The 21155-nt window shown below is 40.6% G+C and overlaps 1 protein-coding gene across 1 annotated transcript in view; it reads right to left on the bottom strand.

Annotated features, from left to right (window-relative positions):
* Positions 1–18991, bottom strand: part of odad2 (outer dynein arm docking complex subunit 2) — a 67147-nt gene extending 48156 nt beyond the window's left edge. The window contains exons 1-9 of the mRNA XM_038973276.1: positions 18765–18991; positions 13601–13758; positions 13020–13218; positions 12697–12803; positions 11766–11902; positions 10712–10828; positions 5030–5264; positions 4846–4882; positions 1341–1494 (exon numbers count right to left, since the gene is read on the bottom strand). Of these exons, the coding sequence (XP_038829204.1) occupies positions 1341–1494; positions 4846–4882; positions 5030–5264; positions 10712–10828; positions 11766–11902; positions 12697–12803; positions 13020–13218; positions 13601–13758; positions 18765–18988 (1368 nt within the window). The 5' untranslated portion in view covers positions 18989–18991. The remainder of the gene's footprint in view (positions 1–1340; positions 1495–4845; positions 4883–5029; positions 5265–10711; positions 10829–11765; positions 11903–12696; positions 12804–13019; positions 13219–13600; positions 13759–18764) is intronic.
* Positions 18992–21155: the final 2164 nt, after the last annotated feature.

The raw sequence follows: 21155 nt of genomic DNA, 5'->3' as shown, positions 1-21155 counted from the left end.
CCCAGGCCAACCACTTCAATAAACATCCTACTACAAAGCAGGCGCTTTAAAACAGGAGCACCTTATACAATGTATTCAGACCCCTTGGATTTCTTCACATTTTATTGTGTTACAAAGTGAGATTTAATTGTCATTTTTGGTCAACAATCTACACAAAATACTCCGTAATGTCAAAGTGGGAGAAAAATGTGAACATTTGTTTTTTATGAATAGAAATGAAATAACTAAAATATAGTCATTGCATAAGTATTCCGCTGCCTGAGTCAATACATGTAAGAAACACCTTTGGCAGCAACTAAAGCTGTCTTCTTGGGTAAGTCTCTAAGAACTTTGCACACCTGAATTGTGCAATATTTTCCCATTATTCTTTTCAAAATTCTTCAAGCTCTGTCATGATGTTGGGGATAATGGCTAGACTGCAATTTTCAAGTCTTGCGATAGATTTTCAAGCAGATTTAAGTCAAAACTGTAACTTGGCCACTCAGGAACATTCACACTCTTCTTGGTAAGCAACTCCAGTGTAGGTTATTGTCCTGCTGAAATATGGATTCCTCTCCCAGTCTCAGGGGTAAAGCAGACTGAACCTGGCTTTCGGTCTTTGTACAGTAGTTGAATCTGTGCTTGAAATTCAATACTTGACTGAGGGACCTTACATATGTTGTATGTAGGGGAGACAGAGGAAGGGGTAGTCATTCAAAAATCATGTCAACCCCTATTATTTCACACAGAGTGAGTCCATTATTATGTGATTTGTTAAACCAAATTTTAGGCTTGCCTAAACAAATTGGCTGAATACTTATGCAACGACTATATTTTAGTTGTGAATGTATTTATCCACCCCCAAAAAATATTGTTTTCTTCCACTTTGACATGACAGAATATTTATTTGTAACAATAAAATGTGAGGAAATACAAAGGGTCTGAATACTTTTGCAATGCAATGGTTATTTTTTCCAACGTCAGTTTGTCGACAATGTCATAAAATGTACACAAAGCAGGCATGTGGAATTATGTTAAGGTGATAACATTATGTTTCTCTCAGGTGACATTAGCACTATTGTGACTATTACAATACAACAGACACGGAGAAATACCTTAAATCCATTACTACTTTTTAGACAATTTCAAAAATATTGACTCAACTCCGCATAAAAATTCCTGTATGGATCACAGGAAAATAACCTGGATTTGAATGTTGTGGACTGCTGGCCTGCTAGAATACTACATGTTTAGTAGTACAGAACAGTAGTACAGAACAGTACAGTACAGAACAACTTATTTTCAGTCAAATTCCCAAAGCAGAGGAGGGCCGGGCCTCTACAGGCTTTACTGTACTGTACCTTGAGGTACTTGACCAGTTTCTGGATCTGCCAGTACTCTGAGGGCAGGTCTGTGTTGCTCTCCGTGCGGCGCTCTGGCTGCTCCTCATCCTCCTCACTCTCCGATGAACTCTCACTGAAGTCATCGACGCCACCAACTCCTCCCGGGGTCTTACTGAGGAGCAGGATCCAGCAGGAGATAACAATCAACATCTAGGCTGTGTGTTCATACTCATAAACAAGAAGAGTTTCAATGTCGGTATGTGATAACAAAATATGAAGGTTAATGTCCAGGATTTACTTCTGTAATTTAAAATAACTGAACGGTTAAGGGAAACAAGCTAAAATCACTATCTAGACCAAGTATGTGTAATAACTATACAAGCACTGGATGGTCTGCAGAAATAGATGGGAGCGGTTGAGGGTAGCGGAAGGATAGGAGAAAAAACAAACAAAAGATGACTCTTGTAAAATAGATTGTGTCCCTAAAATGTATATACTATGTATAAGGTGGAAGTAAAAGCCTAAGTGTTGTTGTTCATTCGTTTACTCCAATTAGGGGAGGGGTGGGAGGGTTAGTGGAAAACAAAGGAAAATATATTTTAAAAGATCTGTGTATATCGCTGCAGAATGCTGTGGTAGCCATGCTGGTTAAGTGTGCCTTGAATTCTAAATAAATCAAAAACAGTATCACCAGCAAAGCACCCCCACACCATCACACCTCCTCCATGCTTCACGGTGGGAACCACACATGCGGAGATCATCCGTTCACCTACTCTGTCTCACACAAAGACACAGTGCATGGAACCCAACATCTCAAATTTGGACTCATCAGACCAAAGGACAGATTTCCACTGGTCTAATGTCCATTGCTCGTATTTCTAGGCCCAAGCAAGTCTCTTCTTCTTATTGGTGTCCTTTAGTAGTGGTTTCTTTGCAGCAATTCAACTATGAAGGCCTGATTCATACTGTCTCCTCTGAACAGTTGATGTTGAGATGTGTCATACTTGAACTCTGTGAAGCATTTATTTCAGCTGGAATCTGAGGATGGTAACTCTAATGAACTTATCCTCTGCAGCAGAGGTAACTTTGGATTGTCCTTTCCTGTGGTGGTCCTCATGAGAGCCAGTTTTATCATAGTGCTTGATGGTTTTTGTGACTGCACGTGAAGAAACTTTCAAAGTTCTTGAATTTTTTTCCGCATTGACTGACCTTCATGTCTTAAAGTAATGATGGACTGTCGTTTCTCTTTGCTTATTTGAGCTGTTCTTGCCATTATATGGACTTGGTCTTTTAGGGATATGTTCTGCTTACCACCCCTACCTTGTCACAACACAACTGATTGGCTCAAACACATTAAGAAGAAAAGAAATTCCACAAATGAACTTTTAACAAAGGCACACCTGTTAATTGAAATGCATTCCAGGTGACTACCTCATGAAGCTGGTTGAGAGAATGCCAAGAGTGTGCAAAGCTGTCATCAAGGCAAAAGGTGGCTACTTTGAAGAATCTCAAATATAACATATCTTTTGATTTGTTTTAACACTTTTTTGGTTACTACATGATTCCATATGTGTTATTTCATAGTTTTGATGTCTTCACTATTATTCTACAATGTAGAAAATAGTAAAAAGTAAAGAAAAACTCTTGAATGAGTTGGTGTCCAAACCTTTGACTGGTACTGTATATATTTAGAAATGATGCAGACAATTACACTGATGGAAGCTACAATCTATCAGCAATATTAAAGCTGATCTACCCCCTAACATAATTAACTATACAAGTACATACACAGGAAGGATTTAAATAACTGTAATGATACACATAACAATATTTGAGGTTTTTCCATTTAAAATAACGGCGATGTTATTCTATACAACAAGCACCATTAAAATTCCAAACCTAAATGGAAGTGTCAGGTTTGAACGTCCTTGAGATCTAAGCAGCAGCAGCCAGGCATAAAGTGAAAGAGAGGGTCCGAAAGTAATGGGGGAACTGGAGTATTCATCATCATACTACACAGAGCAGGCCTCTCTCTACCGTAGCCTTCCTTCCATACACGCAAACAGAAATGCAGATGGATTTTAAAGTCAGCTGGGCCACTCAAATAAGTGTATCATTAAAACGACGCACCGCGGAGCAATGAAATTTGGTACACGTTCAAATGGGTCAGCGGGGAGATGGTTCCCATGTACACAGATAGAATTTCCAGAGAAGGCCATTATCAGAGGAAACCAGCCGATATGACCGTTTCCCAGGCAGCGTAGCAGAGCCATGATAAACACTGAATCAAGCCTTAATTAAGCAGTGAAGCACTGTCCCTGTGTCTGCTATCACTACTGTCCATAAGTAATGTCAGTAGGCTCCCTGAAGTGGGATACCTATTCACAACTTGCACAACTGAATGCATTTAACCCACACCTTCTGAATCAGAGAGGTGTGAGGGGCTGTCTTAATCGACGTCCAGGGGAGCAGTTGTTGTTGGGGGTTAATTGCCTGGCGGAACGGCAGATTTTTCACCTTTGCCAGGTCTGGGATTTAAACCAGCAACCTTTGGGTTACTGGCCCAACGCTCTTAACCGCTAGGCTACCTGCCTAGGTCCCCTCCTGTACGTGTACCAAGTTTCACTGGTGCAGGGTGGAAAAAAGCTAATTGGCAGAACAGTGGCTACAGTCGACCCAGTAACTTTACTAGAGGTCCTGTATATACTGGCCTGTCACAATTATGGGGACAGCTGGAAACCTCGCTGCCAGGCGCCAGAGGAAAAACAGGGAAGGTGTACATCAGACATTATCTTATATAAGAATACTTATAATCCACAGAAAATATCATCATGGGTCAAAAGAGTTTTGCCAATCTTTTCTTTCTGTTAACTCAGCAATCTCCTGTACTGTAGGCTGCTGCTTTCTCTGCTGTACTGTGGAAGCTCTATCATTTATGTAGTGCAGGAAGAGAAATCCCCATCAGGTGGCTTACGTTTTATTAGACGACTGCCGACCAGGTAAGGAGGACACAGAGAAATCGGCTTTCTTCTGCATCTTCTCCTGCGTCTCGGCAAACTTTTCACTCACTGCATTCTTTTTCGATTTCTTGTCATCTGCTTCACTAAAAAAAATGAAATAAAATAAAAGGCACACATCATTACCCATTTTTCTATTTTTAAATAGTTATTTATCGTAACATAACATTATCATCATCTAAGGCATTGAGGGAGAGAAGAGAGACGCAGGGATTTTAGGCTTTTTTAGCCGTTTAAGGCACTTTTATCTGGAGCCAGTTGCCTCTTAAAAATGGGGACACTTATCACAAGGTGCAGCTGCAAATACTCAAACCCCTGCTAGATCTATTTATCAATCAAAGAACATATGCGATAGATCATTTCTGTGAATTTATCCTCCCGCGCCCAAGTTTTCGGTCTATAATTGAGCTGAGGGGTTCAACACAGTGAACACATCCATTAACTGGGATCGTCCATATAATCAGGAATATTTGTGCTTGCCCTTAAATGTATAAGCCATATAAAACCATCTCTTTATAATGTGTGACTGCTGGCATGTGGAGAAGACACACTGAGACAAACACAGCCATCGGAGTGCTTGACTCCAGCATCGCCCCCTTCTTACTTAAAAGCTTCAAATCTATTGGAGCAGAAAGTTCCCGCCACGCATATTACACGCATTGCAATATTTCAAGGACATTGTATATAAGGGTGGAATTATCACGTACTCATAGGGAGATGCGAGACCGAGGTTCTTCCATTTCAAAGATGGTTCTAATTTCTTTTTGCCGCCTGGCTTGTTTTGCACAAGCTGTTGTCTCGCCTTCTCATGCACATTCTTTTCGTGATGCTCGTAAGACCTCTGGGGTTGGCCTTGTTCCTCTGCATCAACCAATTCCACATGTTGGACCTTTAGTGTTGGAGGTTCTTCTTGAACGGCAAAATCCTGTTGAGGGGAAAAAAGACATGAGAAAAGAGGACCTCTCTTAATTTGCACCAAAATGCTAGCAGTGAAATATACAATAAATTTGGGTCGTAAAATTATATGGACTTGGGTCGTTAAAAAAGCTCTTCCTCTGAATGATTGTTCTTTTAACAAAGTTTTCGGGCCTTTTGTGATTCTTTTAAGTTATAAAGCATATTTTCCATTCTACATCTGATATGTTGCCTCTTTATTCATTTATTTGAGAGACATCACACACTGGTGTCTGAAAGGGTGTCGTTCAGTTCTTCTCAGCCCAAGAAGAACCCTATAAAAACGAATCAGGGTTATAAGTCTGTATCAGGGACTGTTCATGATAAAACAGAACTTTCACAACATTCCCGCAGCAGAATAACAATTCAGCCTTTATTACTGAGCGAAGGGAATAAAATAACACATTCCCAGTGCTTTACAACACAGAAGAGGTCCCCCTCTATTAATTGGCTGAACAATATCAAAAGTTTATTGTTTCTTTACATTCCTCACGCTAAAACCTTGCAGTTTGGCATGGAGAAAGTAGAGCCTTTGTGTCACTGTTATTCAAAGATGATTTTTAAAGTTTTTGAAGGTCTTTTTACCCAACTTTACAACCTAACATAAGAATGCCAACAAGACACACATGAATGGATTGCAGGCAGGGAACGTTTTATAATCACAGACACCTGCTAGGCAGAAAATTGTTCGCCTCAGACTGCCATTGCTCTCAATGAGCTCATTTTTGATTTGTGATTTTCAGAAGTAAAAGGGGAAAAATAATTAACATGGAATACTACGGCTATGTTCGTACGTTCGGCCCAACCACGCTCGGGCAACTTTTCAAAAGGCTTGTTTGTCTTAGAACCCAGAGTGACCTTCCAGCTACTGCAGGCCAATTCAGTCCACCGTGGCTGCATTTCAGGTGTCCAACCGTACCTCTTTTTATGATACCTGAAATGGACAAATTCCATATGCTAAGACCGAAGGAAACATTCCAAAGTCTATGGCACACTACAGCAGCGCACACAGCACAGGGACGGCTCTGTCAGAGCAGTGAGAGGGCCATCAAACAAGTGCACAGACACTTTAAGCAAGTCTGACGCCTGTCTGCCTGCAACTCTCCTCACACTTCTGAGCGACAAATATATATTTTTTTACTACAGCTGACTTCCAAATCATTGGAACAATTATTATTTTTGTGCCACGTTCCAAGCCCTCACTGAGAAACCTGAGACTCCAAATATTTACACATGTTATGGACTTGTATCTATAATGACTTGCTCCACACAGTGATGGAAAATCAGAAGAGGTGCAACAAATGTGCAGCTGTCAGCTAATGGGTAGATGTCAGTGGCGGAGCTCCGCGAGACTCCGTGTGGAGAGTGAACATGACAGCAGAGATAGATTGATTTCGGGATTTTTGAATTGCATTTTTGCGTGTGATCGCGCATGCATAACACAGACACCATGTCCAATTTCTAATCACGTTGTAATTTTCAGAACGAGTCAGTCCAACACGTTCTGTCGGTCCAACACACCAAGGAAGGGAGTAGCATTATGCGGTATGCTTCCCAGGTGCTGCACTCTTCTCCTCTGGCTGCCTCTTGCTTATTTGATTGAGAATGTCTGATCTAATAAAACTGTGAAAAATTATCTGCTTCCGCGACGCTGGAAACGAGTAGATCATGTTCAGAGATTGGTGTTGTTATCTTTGGCTATCACCCTGCCAGGCTTCATGTTGACTTGGATCACAACCATTTTGGGCTCTTGGTGATACAATCAGAGAGCAGGTCCCGGCCGGAGCGGTTTCAGACGTACATTTTTTTGTCCTCAAGATTGAGTGCAATTACTTTATTGCTGTATGTCTGAACAGGCTACAGTACTGCACTGCCTGTTGCACCAATCAATACAAAAGGCTTTTATCTGCAATCAGCATTCACTGCTGAGTCAAGCTGACCCTTTCTCATATAAGAAGTGTGCTTAAGTATTGCAGAGGAAAAATCCTTTGGTGGGGTGTAAAAAGGCCAAAAAGAGATTGCCTGATTTGAGTGCAAAACACTCCCTTTATATCACCTCACCGTCACAATTCAATGTTTTTCTACATAACTGTAGCAACTTCAAAGGGCAAAAGAAGTAGGCAGAGAAAACCTGTGACTTGAATTGTATCTCAGCTACCTCATTTACAGTAGTTTTACGGCCTACTGTCCAACATCCTCAGACCGACAGGTTCAGCCTCATGGCATCACTCCTCACAGACACAGGACTCATAAAACATTAAAGCCTGGATGGCCATTTTACACAGCACAGCGGCCTGGCACTGCTCATTGGGGTTTATACTGCCCCACTTACCCGCCACTTAACCTAACCTGTCTCTCTGTGGCACTAAGTCACACTGACTGGCCAAGCACAATTCAATTGAAAGTAATGAGGCTTTTTTTCCTTGATAATATCGTTATTTCCAAATGGGGAGAACAATGGTTGTTATAGGCCACTGCAGTAACATGATGTAAATGGTAAATGTCTCGGGAACGTCCATCGATTATAGAGGGGCTATTATGGCAGATCGTACTTCAGACAACTCTTGTATGTCAAACAAGACATTTCCTTTGTCTTAAGCTCTTGTCCATAAAGCAAGCACTGACTTACCAATTCCTGAAATTGTGTGGGAAAAGAACAAATACAGTGGGGAGAACAAGTATTTGATACACTGCCGATTTTGCAGGTTTTCCTACTTACAAAGCATGTAGATGTCTGTCATTTTTATCATAGGTACACTTCAACTGTGAGAGACGGAATCAAAAAAAAAAAAATCCAGAAAATCACATTGTATGATTTTTAAGTAATTCATTTGCATTTTATTGCATGACATAAGTATTTGATACATCAGAAAAGCAGAACTTAATATTTGGTACAGAAACCTTTGTTTGCAATTACAGAGATCATACATTTCATGTAGTTCTTGACCAGGTTTGCACACACTGCAGCAGGGATTTTGGCCCACTCCTCCATACAGACCTTCTCCAGATCCTTCAGGTTTCGGGGCTGTCGCTGGGCAATACGGACTTTCAGCTCCCTCCAAAGATTTTCTATTGGGTTCAGGTCTGGAGACTGGCTAGGCCACTCCAGGACCTTGAGATGCTTCTTACGGAGCCACTCCTTAGTTGCCCTGGCTGTGTGTTTCGGGTCGTTGTCATGCTGGAAGACCCAGCCACGACCCATCTTCAATGCTCTTACTGAGGGAAGGAGGTTGTTGGCCAAGATCTCGCGATACATGGCCCGATCCATCCTCCCCTCAATACGGTGCAGTCGTCCTGTCCCCTTTGCAGAAAAGCATCCCCAAAGAATGATGTTTCCACCTCCATGCTTCACGATTGGGATGGTGTTCTTGGGGTTGTACTCATCCTTCTTCTTCCTCCAAACACGGCGAGTGGAGTTTAGACCAAAAAGCTCTATTTTTGTCTCATCAGACCACATGACCTCCCATTCCTCCTCTGGATCATCCAGATGGTCATTGGCAAACTTCAGACGGGCCTGGACATGCGCTGGCTTGAGCAGGGGGACCTTGCATGCGCTGCAGGATTTTAATCCATGACGGCGTAGTGTGTTACTTTTCTTTGAGACTGTGGTCCCAGCTCTCTTCAGGTCATTGACCAGGTCCTGCCGTGTAGTTCTGGGCTGATCCCTCACCTTCCTCATGATCATTGATGCCCCACGAGGTGAGATCTTGCATGGAGCCCCAGACCGAGGGTGATTGACCGTCATCTTGAACTTCTTCCATTTTCTAATAATTGCGCCAACAGTTGTTGCCTTCTGACCAAGCTGCTTGCCTATTGTCCTGTAGCCCATCCCAGCCTTGTGCAGGTCTACAATTTTATCCCTGATGTCCTTACACAGCTCTCTGGTCTTGGCTATTGTGGAGAGGTTGGAGTCTGTTTGATTGAGTGTGTGGACGGGTGTCTTTTATACAGGTAACGAGTTCAAACAGGTGCAGTTAATACAGGTAATGAGTGGAGAACAGGAGGGCTTCTTAAAGAAAAACTAACAGGTCTGTGAGAGCCGGAATTGTTACTGGTTGGTAGGTGATCAAATACTTATGTCATGCAATAAAATGCAAATTAATTACTTAAAAATCATACAATGTGATTTTCTGGATTTTGTTTTAGATTCCGTCTCTCACAGTTGAAGTGTACCTATGATAAATATTACAGACCTCTACATGCTTTGTAAGTAGGAAAACCTGCAAAATCGGCAGTGTATCAAATACTTGTTCTCCCCACTGTATATTCTTGTCTGCCCGGCTTTACATTTGCAAACTACAATATATTATTGTGATAACGTCCCACTGGTTGAGTTGTCAAGTAATGTGAATTCAACGTGAAATCAACAAAACAATTCACCATGTCATTGGATTGAGGTAAAAAGTTGGGTGAAAAAAAATACTAAATTGTCTTATGTTGATGACTTTTGCAAATCCAATCAGTTTTCCACATTGATTCAACGTCCTCACATAGAATTTTTGTTGTTGAAGTGACGTGGAAACAACGTTGATTCAACCAGTGGGCTCCTCATTTTAAAGAGCAAGATTTGCAGAAAGGGGTAAAAGGAAATCAGTTTTAATCACATTTCCGTTTCAATAGCTCAAGGACAGAATTATAGTGAATATAAACCAGCCCAGGAGAAACCAGCAAGAGCAACAATGACCATAGTCTTTGCTAACAGAAATGAACGATTTAAAGTGGGAAAATACTATTATTTGTTTAGCTAGACTACTTTGTTGTAACTACTCATAAGACAGTCCAAATAGACATGAGGAAACTAATAAATACTCAATATACTTGTTTAATCAATTAAATAAAACATTGTGTCCTTTCCTAGAACATAAATAAATGTACAAGGTTTCTCCGTAAATATTTGGCCCCTGTAACTGTATAGCTAGCATGCCTGTAAATTATACAGCATTTTCCAACAATACATTATTGAGTCACTCGTGACAAAAAATATGTCCAAATATTCAGATGATAAACACATTTTTTCCCACCACAGCTTGAAGTCATTATTGGGGTGATTTGTTAATTCATCAAATCACTTAAGCAGGAAACAGCACTACTGAATGAATCACTGGCATTTCAGGGCAACACATGACTCTGTCTGTGTGAGTAACTGGACTGTTTTTTTAACATTCTTTTCAACTGGGGTGATTTGGAAAGTAAGGTTAGGTAGTGCTGCAACAGCTTCAGAGAGTTCTCACTGTGACAACCAGACACTAGCTCACCGGGGAGGACGAGTGCAGACACTGATTCACAATCCTAAACGCACTCTACTATGCATTACATTACGTCATCTATGATCAGTCGAATGCATACTGCTTCGTAGGGTTATCGGCAGAGCAAATATTACCCGGAGAAAACCGCAACCTGCTTCACGTGAAACCCTACCTGTTTATTTATGTTCTCTGCAAAATGGGGAGACGTGCTTTTCAGAAGGGTTGCCAGGTCTTTGTAGACCTCGCTTGTTCTGTCATAGGTATTTTCCTCACCCTCCTGCCTTATGCCCTGTGAAGATGAAGATGACATTTTATGCATCAGATCAATACTACTAATACATAATACCATGAAGCTATTCACTGTTACTGGCAGAGACCCCTATAGACTAACTATAGGCTCAGTTGGATATCTGTCAGAACAACTGAGGTTAGAGAGGGTCAAAGTATCAAAATGCAGCTTCACAGGCTGGAATTCAAAACCAGTGTGCACTGCCTGTACCCACATTATGTTAAACTGTAATCTTTTAGGTGTCATTTTTGTAAATATACCATCAATGTCATACATGTTGGAACACGGGTTTCAGTGTCCTGAATTGAACCATTTCCAGGTGAGGAAACAGGGAGACAGGAAATGTACTAACTCAGCCAATCAGGCAGTGACGGAGAGAGTGAAAGACGCTGAGGCATGTAAAATGTTTTCTTATGATTAATTGCAGACACGTTAAGGTCAATGGGGTGGTTGTAAATGTTTAACAACACAGGGCAAACTTGGAATTCCACCATGCAGTTAACGCTACTTCAGTACATAAATTCCAAAACTTTTCAGTGACACTTACCTAATGTTTTGGAAACTTTACGGGCTATCATTAACAGAAACGTTCTATATTTAAAAAAAATTATATTCAGATTATTTTTAATTTGCCGTGCTTGTTCATAACAATTGGCAAACATACTGTGCTATAATATCTTGACTATTAATTGACCGATGCCTAAAGCATTTATGACAAAACACATCCTGTAGACTAAAAATAATATCTAATGCGGAGAATGGAATACTGTTGACTGAAATTCAGTTTATGGAAACTGAAACGAAAGGAGAAAATAAAGAGCGTTTCTTGCTGCAGGATTTCTGTTTGACAGTTTAAACATAATCCTCAACTCATTTGGGTCTCAGTCTACGGGAAACTAGTGTTGATTCAGTGACACTATATCTCTAGCTATCTTACCCCGTTGAGAAAGACTCCAGCTGTGCTGCAGGTGATGTGCAGGGGCTGAGTGTCACACGGCTTTATCACTAGGTAGCAAATCTCACCATGCACCTGCCTCCAAGGAGGAGTTCGACAGCCATTGGTGAACTCATAATCTGCAGAAAAATAAGAAGAGCATGTCAGTTCAGTGTACAATGTACGTTAAATCAATAGGATTTCACCATACAGTAGTAATGTCTCTATAGGGAATTAGGCCACATTGTGAGTTTTCCCTGAAGGTACAGAACGTATGAGGGGATCGAGAATTAGAGGGAAAATACAGTTCCAATACGGGTTCAAAGTGTGCAGCATCACAGGAGAAATCATCGCTGTTCCCTGAGCTGCCAGCGAGGATGACAGATCAACTCTACCTCAGAGAGAGCGGTACAGGGGCTGGCATCCCAAATGGCACACTATTCCATATTTAGTGAACTACTTTCGACCAGGGCCCATAGGGCTCAGGTCAAAATGAGTGCACTATATAGGGAACAGGGTGCCATTTGGGATGCAGTACAGGTCTGAAGACAGAAGACCAGGTTATTTAGAGCTCGCTGTGATTTCACTCCCTGATAAATCATCCTCTGAAAACAGCTACCCCGCAGAGCATCGTGACACACATACCACCTTATTTTAATGTGCCCGATATGACAGGTTGGAGACTATTTGCACAGAAGTTTTTTTCAAAAGACTGCATTTATCACTGGGGTGGTGCGTTTTCCACTGAACGGTTAATTGTTATGTCATCGCAAATGTGCCGCGCCGACTGAGGCAAGTGAAACAATTGATTGTCTCAGTACATCTGACATGTATAATGACTAACATGTTTTTCAGGGTTGAACACAGATATTTTGTATATCCCAGTATTACCCTCTAATAGCAAAAGAAAGAAAATGGGAAAGATAACTCAAACCTGATGTGTATTGAACAGACGTCAACACCCTTTTCTCCCCTTCACTGCAGAAGCTTTTCAGCAGCTCAACATCATTCTTCACTGTGGCAGGACTGAGCCTAACATCCCTGTACAAAAAAACAACAAAAACAAATACAGACAATTCATCTTGGGCCCATTTGTGGTCGTTCTGTCTGGTAAGAAACTGTTTTTTAATCAGTGAAACCCATATGTTTGTACTTGTCTGAAGTGGGAGTGGGAGTCAGTGTGTGAATGAAGATAGATTGATTTGTTATTGATAGAGATTGCAGACAGAGTGAGGAGGAGGAAGGAAAGGCACCCACTGGGAGATCTGCTTGAGGGAGTTGCTGAGGAGCTGAGTGTCCAGCTGCTGCAGTAGGATGAGCAGCTTCACTTTGATCTCAGTCTCCTTGGCCTGGTCCCCCTCCTTTACCTTCTCCAGGAGACGCAGCACAGAGCTGTCCTCCCCCTCCACTGTGGCGAAGCTAGGTCCCAGCATCTTCGCAACAGGGTCTCTGTTGGCTACAAATTACAGTAAAAATGGTTAAATCCATACATTTCTTTTTCATGTTTATTTTGCCAGATTGTCCCATTGAGGTCAAACGATGTAGGCCTATTTTAAGAAAGTCCAGGCCTAGGGTAATATAGACATACAGTAGATTAATGTTTTCTTTTCTCAAACTAACATAGCTATTAGCAAGTACCACATTATGGCTTGGAGGGTACAGTAAATATGACTGAAGAATTGCAAACATAATCTGATGCCAGTTTCTAATTGGATGAAAGTAGACGATAACAAGGAGGACAAACAAATTATGCCTGTGGCTTATGGGAAGTATGCAGCTTTGACTATTTAGGATGCAAATGGGATGCAAAGTCTCATTCTGTGGTTGACATGGTTTACCTTCCAGGCAAGCTCGGACCTCCTTGAGCTTCTTATCCGTTGCCAGCTGCACTATTTTGGACAGCTGACTGAAGCTGTGCACAGAAATGCTCGGAGGGGTGAGCTGCAACATAGGATGCCCATCCCTGTCTGTTTCCTGTGACTTTACAGCGGGGCCACTGAAAATAGAGAAACACACATATTTTTAAGCATAAACTAGCAACAAGCACACCGTTTTCCTTCTCTATCTATGCCTAGATACTTTTTCTATTCGGTGTCTATGCTAATATCATAAATATGCTTTTCGGAAGGAAAAGGGAATGTTCTCAGAATTAACAAATGCGCACTTTTGTTATCAGTGAAATCTACAGTAAATGCACTTGTTTGGTTTCCCTTACAGAAAAAACACGTGTTCCACATGTCATCACGTAATCTCATGTGATTGCATGTGATCTTAGTTGAAGTTAATGTGATAACATGTAAAAGCAACATGCACAGAAAATTGGCCAGTTTTACCTAGAGTGGATTTTCCCATGTAACATTTCTAGTGTTGAGTCAGGTGTTAACTCTGTAAGTGTGAAATTAACACTCATTGGTGTAAAAGAACCCCAGTGTTGGTGGTAATAAGAAGTGTTAAACCAAAACCACAGCCATCATTATCCTATTTCCCTGCATGCTATATTGCAGGTTGATTATTAGAATTGTTTGTTTCAATATCTATAATGTATATTGATTGATTAATTAATCTTATGCTACTCAAATATAAATAACATACATTTTTCTAAACTATTCCAATCTGTTGGACTTATTGCACCCGTTACTGAAATGGTTGTTCCAGTTTCTCTGTTTAAGATAGTCTCATAGATTTAAAAAAATATATATATATATAATATTGAGCTGACAAACAGGGTAGAGGTGGTGGAGTGGCCATTTTTATAAAACATGTTTTTTCTGGCTCTTTACTGAAATCCATGTCTCTTGCTAAAGAAATGACCGTAATAACGAGCTACTATCTTTAAGACTTTGTCTGGGGGAAAATGTATCCATAACTGTTAAAGGGATCTATCGTCCTCCTTCGGCTAACCTTTGTGCACTCGAGGAGTTAACTAGTTTGTTGTATTCCTTTACTAAATCAAAAGTTATTATCCTGGGTAACGTAAATTATGATTGGGAAATTGAGGCTTCGGACAATCTAAAAGACATGTGTAATGATCTAAACCTAACCCAGCTGGTGACTAAGCCTAATCTGATTATTATGTAAACATTCACATTGTTATCAGGAAATATTCCAAAAGTATGGAAATCAGCTCTTGTGCTGCCACTCCATAAGGACGGGGATATTAGTGATCTTCATCATTATCACCCCATTTCAAGGCTTCCTTGTCTAGCTAAGATTCTTGAATCCTTGGTAAATGTACAACTTTGCTCTTTTTTTATCTGAGAAATGTATGTTGAATGTAAACCAAATCAGGGTTTGTAAACCATGTAAACCAAATCACACTACCACCACCATGCTTGACCGTTGATATGAGGTTCTTACTGTGGAATGCAGTGTTTGGTTTTTGCCAGACATAATGGGACCCATCTCATCCAAAAAGTTGACTCAAGTTTGTCAAAAAGCACCTGGATGATCATCAAAACTCTTGGAAAAATGTTCTATGGACAGATGAGTCAAAAGTATAACTTTTTGGAAGACATGGGTCCAATATATATATGTGTATAATGTGCATATTCACAAGTGCATTCTGAAAGTATTCAGATCGCTTGACTTTTTCCACATTTTGTTATGTTACAGCCTTATTCTAAAGTGCATTTTTTTTTAAATGCTCTCATCAATCTACACACAATACCCCATAATGACAAAGCAAAAACAGATTTTTTTATTTTTTTGCAAATTTATTTAAAAAAAAATTAAAACGGAAATATCACATTTACGTAAGTATTCAGACCCTTTACTCAGTACTTTGTTGAAGCCCCGTTGGTAGTGATTACAGCCTGAAGTCTTCTTGGGTATGACGCTACAAGCTTGGCAAATCTGTATTTGGGGAGTTTCCCCAATTCTTCTCTGCAAATCCTTTCAAACTCTGTCAGGCTAGATGGGGAGCGTCGCTGCACAGCTATTTTAAGGTCTCTCCAGAGATGTTCCATCGGTTTCAAGTTCAGACTCTGGCTGGGCCACTCAAGGACACTCAGAGACTTGTCCCGAAGCTACTCCGGCATTGTCTTGGCTGTGTGCTTAGGGTTGTTGTCCTGTTGGAAGGTGGACCGCCCCAGAATGAGGTACTGAGCACTCTGGAGAAGGTTTTCATCAAGGATCTCTCTGTACTTTGCTCCGTTCATCTTTCCCTCGATGCTGACTAGTCTCCCAGTCCCTGCTGCTGAAAAACATCCGCACAACAGGATGCTGACACCACCGTGCTTCACCGTAGGGATGGTGCCAGGTTTCCTCCAGACATGACGCTTAGCATTCAGGCCAAAGAGTTCAATCTTGGTTTCATCAAACCAGAGAATCTTGTTTCTCATGGTTTGAGTCCTTTGGGTGCCCTTTGGCAAACTCCAAGTGGGCTGTCATGTGCCTTTTATTAAGGAGTGGCTTCCGTCTGGCCACTCTACCATAAAGGCCTGATTGCTGGAATGCTGCAGAGATGGTTGTCCTTCTGAGAGATTCTCCCATCTTCACAGAGGAACTCAGAGTGACCATTGGGTTCTTGGTCACCTCCCTGACCAAGGCCTTTCTGTTCCGGATTGCTCAGTTTGGCCAGGGCCGCCAGCTCTAGGAAGGGTCTTGGTGGTTCCAAACTTCTTCCATTTAAGAATGATGGAGGCCACTGTGTTCTTGGGGACCTTCAATGCTGCAGAAATGTTTTTGTACCCTTCCACAGATCTGTGCCTCGACACAATCCTATCTCAGAGCTCTACGGACAATTCCTTCGACCTCATGGCTTGGTGTTTGCTCTGACATGCACTGTCAACTGTTGGACCTTATGTAGACAAGGTGTGTGCCTTTCCAAATCATGTCCAATCAATTGAATTTACCACAGGTGGACTCTAATCAAGTTGTAGAAACATCTCAAGGATGATCAATTGAAACAGGATGCACCTGAGCTCAAGTTCAAGTCTCATAGCAAAAGGTCTGAATACTTATAAAACAGAAATACCTTATTTACATTTGTAATACATTTGCCAAAATTTCTAGAAACCTGTTTTCGCTTTGTCATTATGGGGTATTGTGTGTAGAATGATGAAGAAAAATACTAATTTAATCAATTTTAGAATAAGGCTGTAACATAACAAAATGTAGAAAAAGTCAAGGGGTCTGAATACTTTCCGAATGCACTGTATGTTGTATCATACAGGGCGCATTTGAAAAAAAGAGACTTAAGTCTCGATATGTCTTCCCTGTTAAAATGAGGCTTAAATCAAAAAGATATATATATTTTTCTTCCCAACCCAGCAGTCATTCTGAATGCAGGTTGGAGGTGAATAAATGGATTTCCCCATTGTGGCTGGATTCCAATAGGAATTACTCATCACTTTGCAAGACAGCATTAAATTACTTGCAGGCCTAATATGGCCTGTAAACCATGAGTTTCAGGCCACTGTATTAGGGTAAATCTAGGCCCTCAAAATAAGGCCGTATGAAATATGTGTTGTATTGTCTTCAATAATTACATTTTAATGATAACATATTTGGTTAGGATCTCACTTGGTTAAGGCCACAGGACTGAAAATTGATGAATGCAACAACCATGTCTCTGTCACTAACAAATAGCCTACAGTCATTGGTGGTAATTCACTCAAAAGACACTCTGGGAAATATGGAAATAAAGTCTTTACAATAAGCAGTGTGTTAATTTAACGGAGGAAAGTGTGGACCCGTATAGACACTGGACCAGTGTTAAATATAACACTCTCAGTGTTGATTTAACACTGGACATTTTGGAAAAAAATTCACATGAATCTGCAAATTTCACATGTGAAACAAACGCGCATTTCACGTGAATCTGTAATTCACATGTGATGTGAAAACATGGTATTCTCCTCATGTTAAAAGGTGGTGTTAACATTTAAATTTAAAATGTTATACATGTGAACAACTGACGTGTCTCTATTTTATTTAAATGTGAAAATGTTAACTCAAATGCAATTTTCACATATATTTTTTTGTAAGGGAATGATATGATATGGGGGTTTTAAAGTAAGTGGTACACTGCTGAAATAGAGTAAAACATGTAACATGATCACTTCCTACTGACTTTTCAATATGAGGATTTGAACTCACAACTTCTGGATTTGACTATTCTCTCATCATTGATTTCATTTACTTATTTCAGCAATTTGAGGATTTTCTGTATAGTCTGTTGGTGAGGCATATTAATCTGTTTTAATGTTACTCCTGATTCACTAAGATAAATATGTTTTTTCTTGAGTATATTTTTAAGCAGAGATTTACTTTACTTAAGTCCGAAGTGTAGAAAGACAGGTGAAATCAGTCATTGACACAGGCATGGTGGCATAGCAGGAAGATCGGAATGCAACGAACCAAGAGGTTATGAGTTCAAATCCCAGGTGATGACATGTTGAATAACAATTACTGTACAAATAAAAATACACAATTGAATAATGTATGCCAAAATGTTTCAAATATGTAAGTTGAAAACACTATGTTAAAAGTACTGTTTGTGTGTGTATCCTAACGACACATTTTTGTTTGCAGGGCATCACCTGTGAAATCTCATGTGGGGAAAAAAATGAATCCGCATTTGGAAGGCTATATCGTCACATGTGGAAATCCACATATGAAATATCATCACATGTGAAGTGTTCCAAAAACACACGGTTTCACATGATTTCAGATGTGGAATTTCAGATCTGAAATAAAATGTCACTTGTGGAAAATTCACATGTGAAAACATGTTTTTTCCCCCGCAAGGGTTACCATTTACCAACTGTAGAATAACAACTAATCACATACAGACAGCCAGGGAAAAAAATAACAGACTTTTCTGATGAAGTAGTCTAGATGTTTCCTGTCCTACTGAAGTTGAACAGAAAACAAATACATTCAAGAACATAAATATGAGTCCTGCTGCAGGGCTCAAAATACGTTTAGACTCCATGACAACATCCCCAGTCAGTAACATTACACCAAGCACACAGGCAGCACAGCTTGCCTCATGATTACCTTATGTCATACTCTGTTTTGAAATCAGAAGCCTCCAAAGAGGTAGTCCACTGGAGCGGCTCCTTGAACACATGCTTAGCCTCCTGAGGGTGTCTGGAGCTGAACTGTTCCACAAACTCCAGGATCTCTTTCAGCAGAGACTCGTTGACTGGAGTGATCTCCAGTTTTCCAATCCCAGAACTTGCTGTGGTCCATTGCGCTGCTCTGGTCAGCGCTACCCCCATGGTAGCAGCTGTGTGGGACTGGCAAAGTCCTGAAACGCTATGGTGGATTAATTGGTGACAGTTACACTTTTAGCAACAAATGTCAACAAAATATTAAATCGCTAGCTACAGTTATAGTAGACTGGCAGATAAGACGGTATCGACCTAGCTAGCTAGCTATGTTAACAGCCGGTTATTGACTAATGTAACGTTTGCTAGCCAGCTGAACCCCGCGTTGCTTACATCCATCACATCCCAAACTTTTGAAAGGTGTTGAAGCTTTCATACACAAAAAAACGAATAATTTGCAAATGTTTTAGCTAAGTGTACAGTAAACATTTATCTTTTACATATGACAACTTACCAGCTATTTGAAATTGTCTTCTATTTTGTTAGAGAACCCCGAGCTAGCTACCAATCAACGTTAGCAGTTAGTCGGTTTCCTTGGAAACAGACAAGCACCACTGCCTCCAGTTGCTAGGATACCGCTCAACAACATAGTGGGAGACGTGTCAAAAATGACATTAGTCAGAAACGCAAAACTCCAATCCTTCCTGCCTGCCTGCAGCCTGCTGGTGTGATATTTGCTTTAGCACAGCGTGAGTCTGATAATGCCTTCATAAGAATAGTTCATTTTTTAAAAGTAGAGAAACATCCTCTAGGATTGCTGTATGGTTTGGCACTGCAGTGTTATGCAGACAAACATTCTGGGCAAACTGGAAACAGTCTATTTGAAGTAGATTTTTACCCATTTTGGCTCGGCAAATAAAGTAATTCAGACTTCATTCAAATAAAGTAATTCAGAATTCATTCATTCAGTCATTGAGAGCAACATCCTCTTACTGTATGAAAAGTGTTCATTTTCAAAACAAAAGCCAACTCACCTGGCTGTAATTTCAAAAGTTGAGTATGGAAATGATTTCATTATTTCAGGTTGGCAAAAAAAAAGAAAGAAAAATCATCCAGGAGAGTGAGATAAAGGCATTGGTATGTTTTGAGACTGGTAGGCCACCCAAAAATCAGGCCTAGTTGATTAACCAGATCCGATTGCATATTTTTCCTTTTCAGGTAGATGCAAAAGGAAAATAATCAGAAGACTCTAACCCTTTGATTGTGCACCACTGTGGAACCTTCCATTCCTTTAGCCTCACCAGAAGTGAGCTCAGAGTCAGACAGTTAATAGGGTGATCCACCCTCCACAGAAAGGTACCAAAACTCCATGGTTGCATCCCAAATGGCACCCTATTCCCTGCATATATACCATGGGCTCCTCATATTGGCTAAGTGTGCCCCAGACCATGATTGATAACACTGGAGTATGTTTTCATTAGATTATAACCCCCTCTTTCCTACGCTGAATGAACTGCAACAATTTGTGCAAATATTCTCTCTCTCTATATATATATATATATATTTATAATTATAACCAATAATATTATAAAATGGCAGTAAATAATAGAATGAAATACAAAAATATCAATAAAATGGTAACAGTCAATAGTAGAATGTAATGTAATAAAAATCTAAATATGGAAAATGAAACTAACTAAATAACGGTCATCTTCACCATTACATCAGTACTACAACTACTATCATCTCTCTCTATGTGTGTGTGTGTGTGTGTGTGTGTGTGTGTCTCTCTCTCTCTCGTAGGTAACACGCTGGACAGAAATGATTGTAAGTCAGTCATGTGGGTTTGAGATATCCCTGGGGAGAAGCCGTAGCTCATCCCTGGAAGAAAGGGAAATCAAGAAACATCATCCTGAGGGTTGTTGTTGTTACAAGGGAGGATTTATGAGTTCCCCGTTTCAGGTATTTCATTTGGAACAAGGTAGTCTGTCTAAATTAAGAAGCATGGAGAAAAATCCACGTAGCCACAGCAGGGTGCCGGAGCAGTAGTGGTTTCGGGTACAGGAGTCCAGACAGGCTTGTGTAAGAGTTTGGAATGAAGCAAGGGGGAGAGAGAAGTGTAGAGTATGTGGGACAAAGAGAAAAGGTGAAATCCACGTAGCCACAGCAGGGTGCCTGATCAGGTCAGTGGTTCGGGCAATGCAAGAGCCCAGATACACATGCTTGTGTATAGGGGGGGGGGGGGGGGTAAGAGAGACAAAAAGAAAAGGAGAAATCCACATATCCACAGCAGGGTATTAGGTCAGGCTAAAAGGAGAGAGAGTGTACAGACTCAGGG

Source organism: Salvelinus namaycush, chromosome 33 (genome assembly GCF_016432855.1).
Source record: "Salvelinus namaycush isolate Seneca chromosome 33, SaNama_1.0, whole genome shotgun sequence".
In the NCBI taxonomy this organism is placed as follows: Eukaryota; Metazoa; Chordata; class Actinopteri; order Salmoniformes; family Salmonidae; genus Salvelinus; species Salvelinus namaycush.
This window is presented reverse-complemented; position numbering and strand designations above follow the sequence as displayed.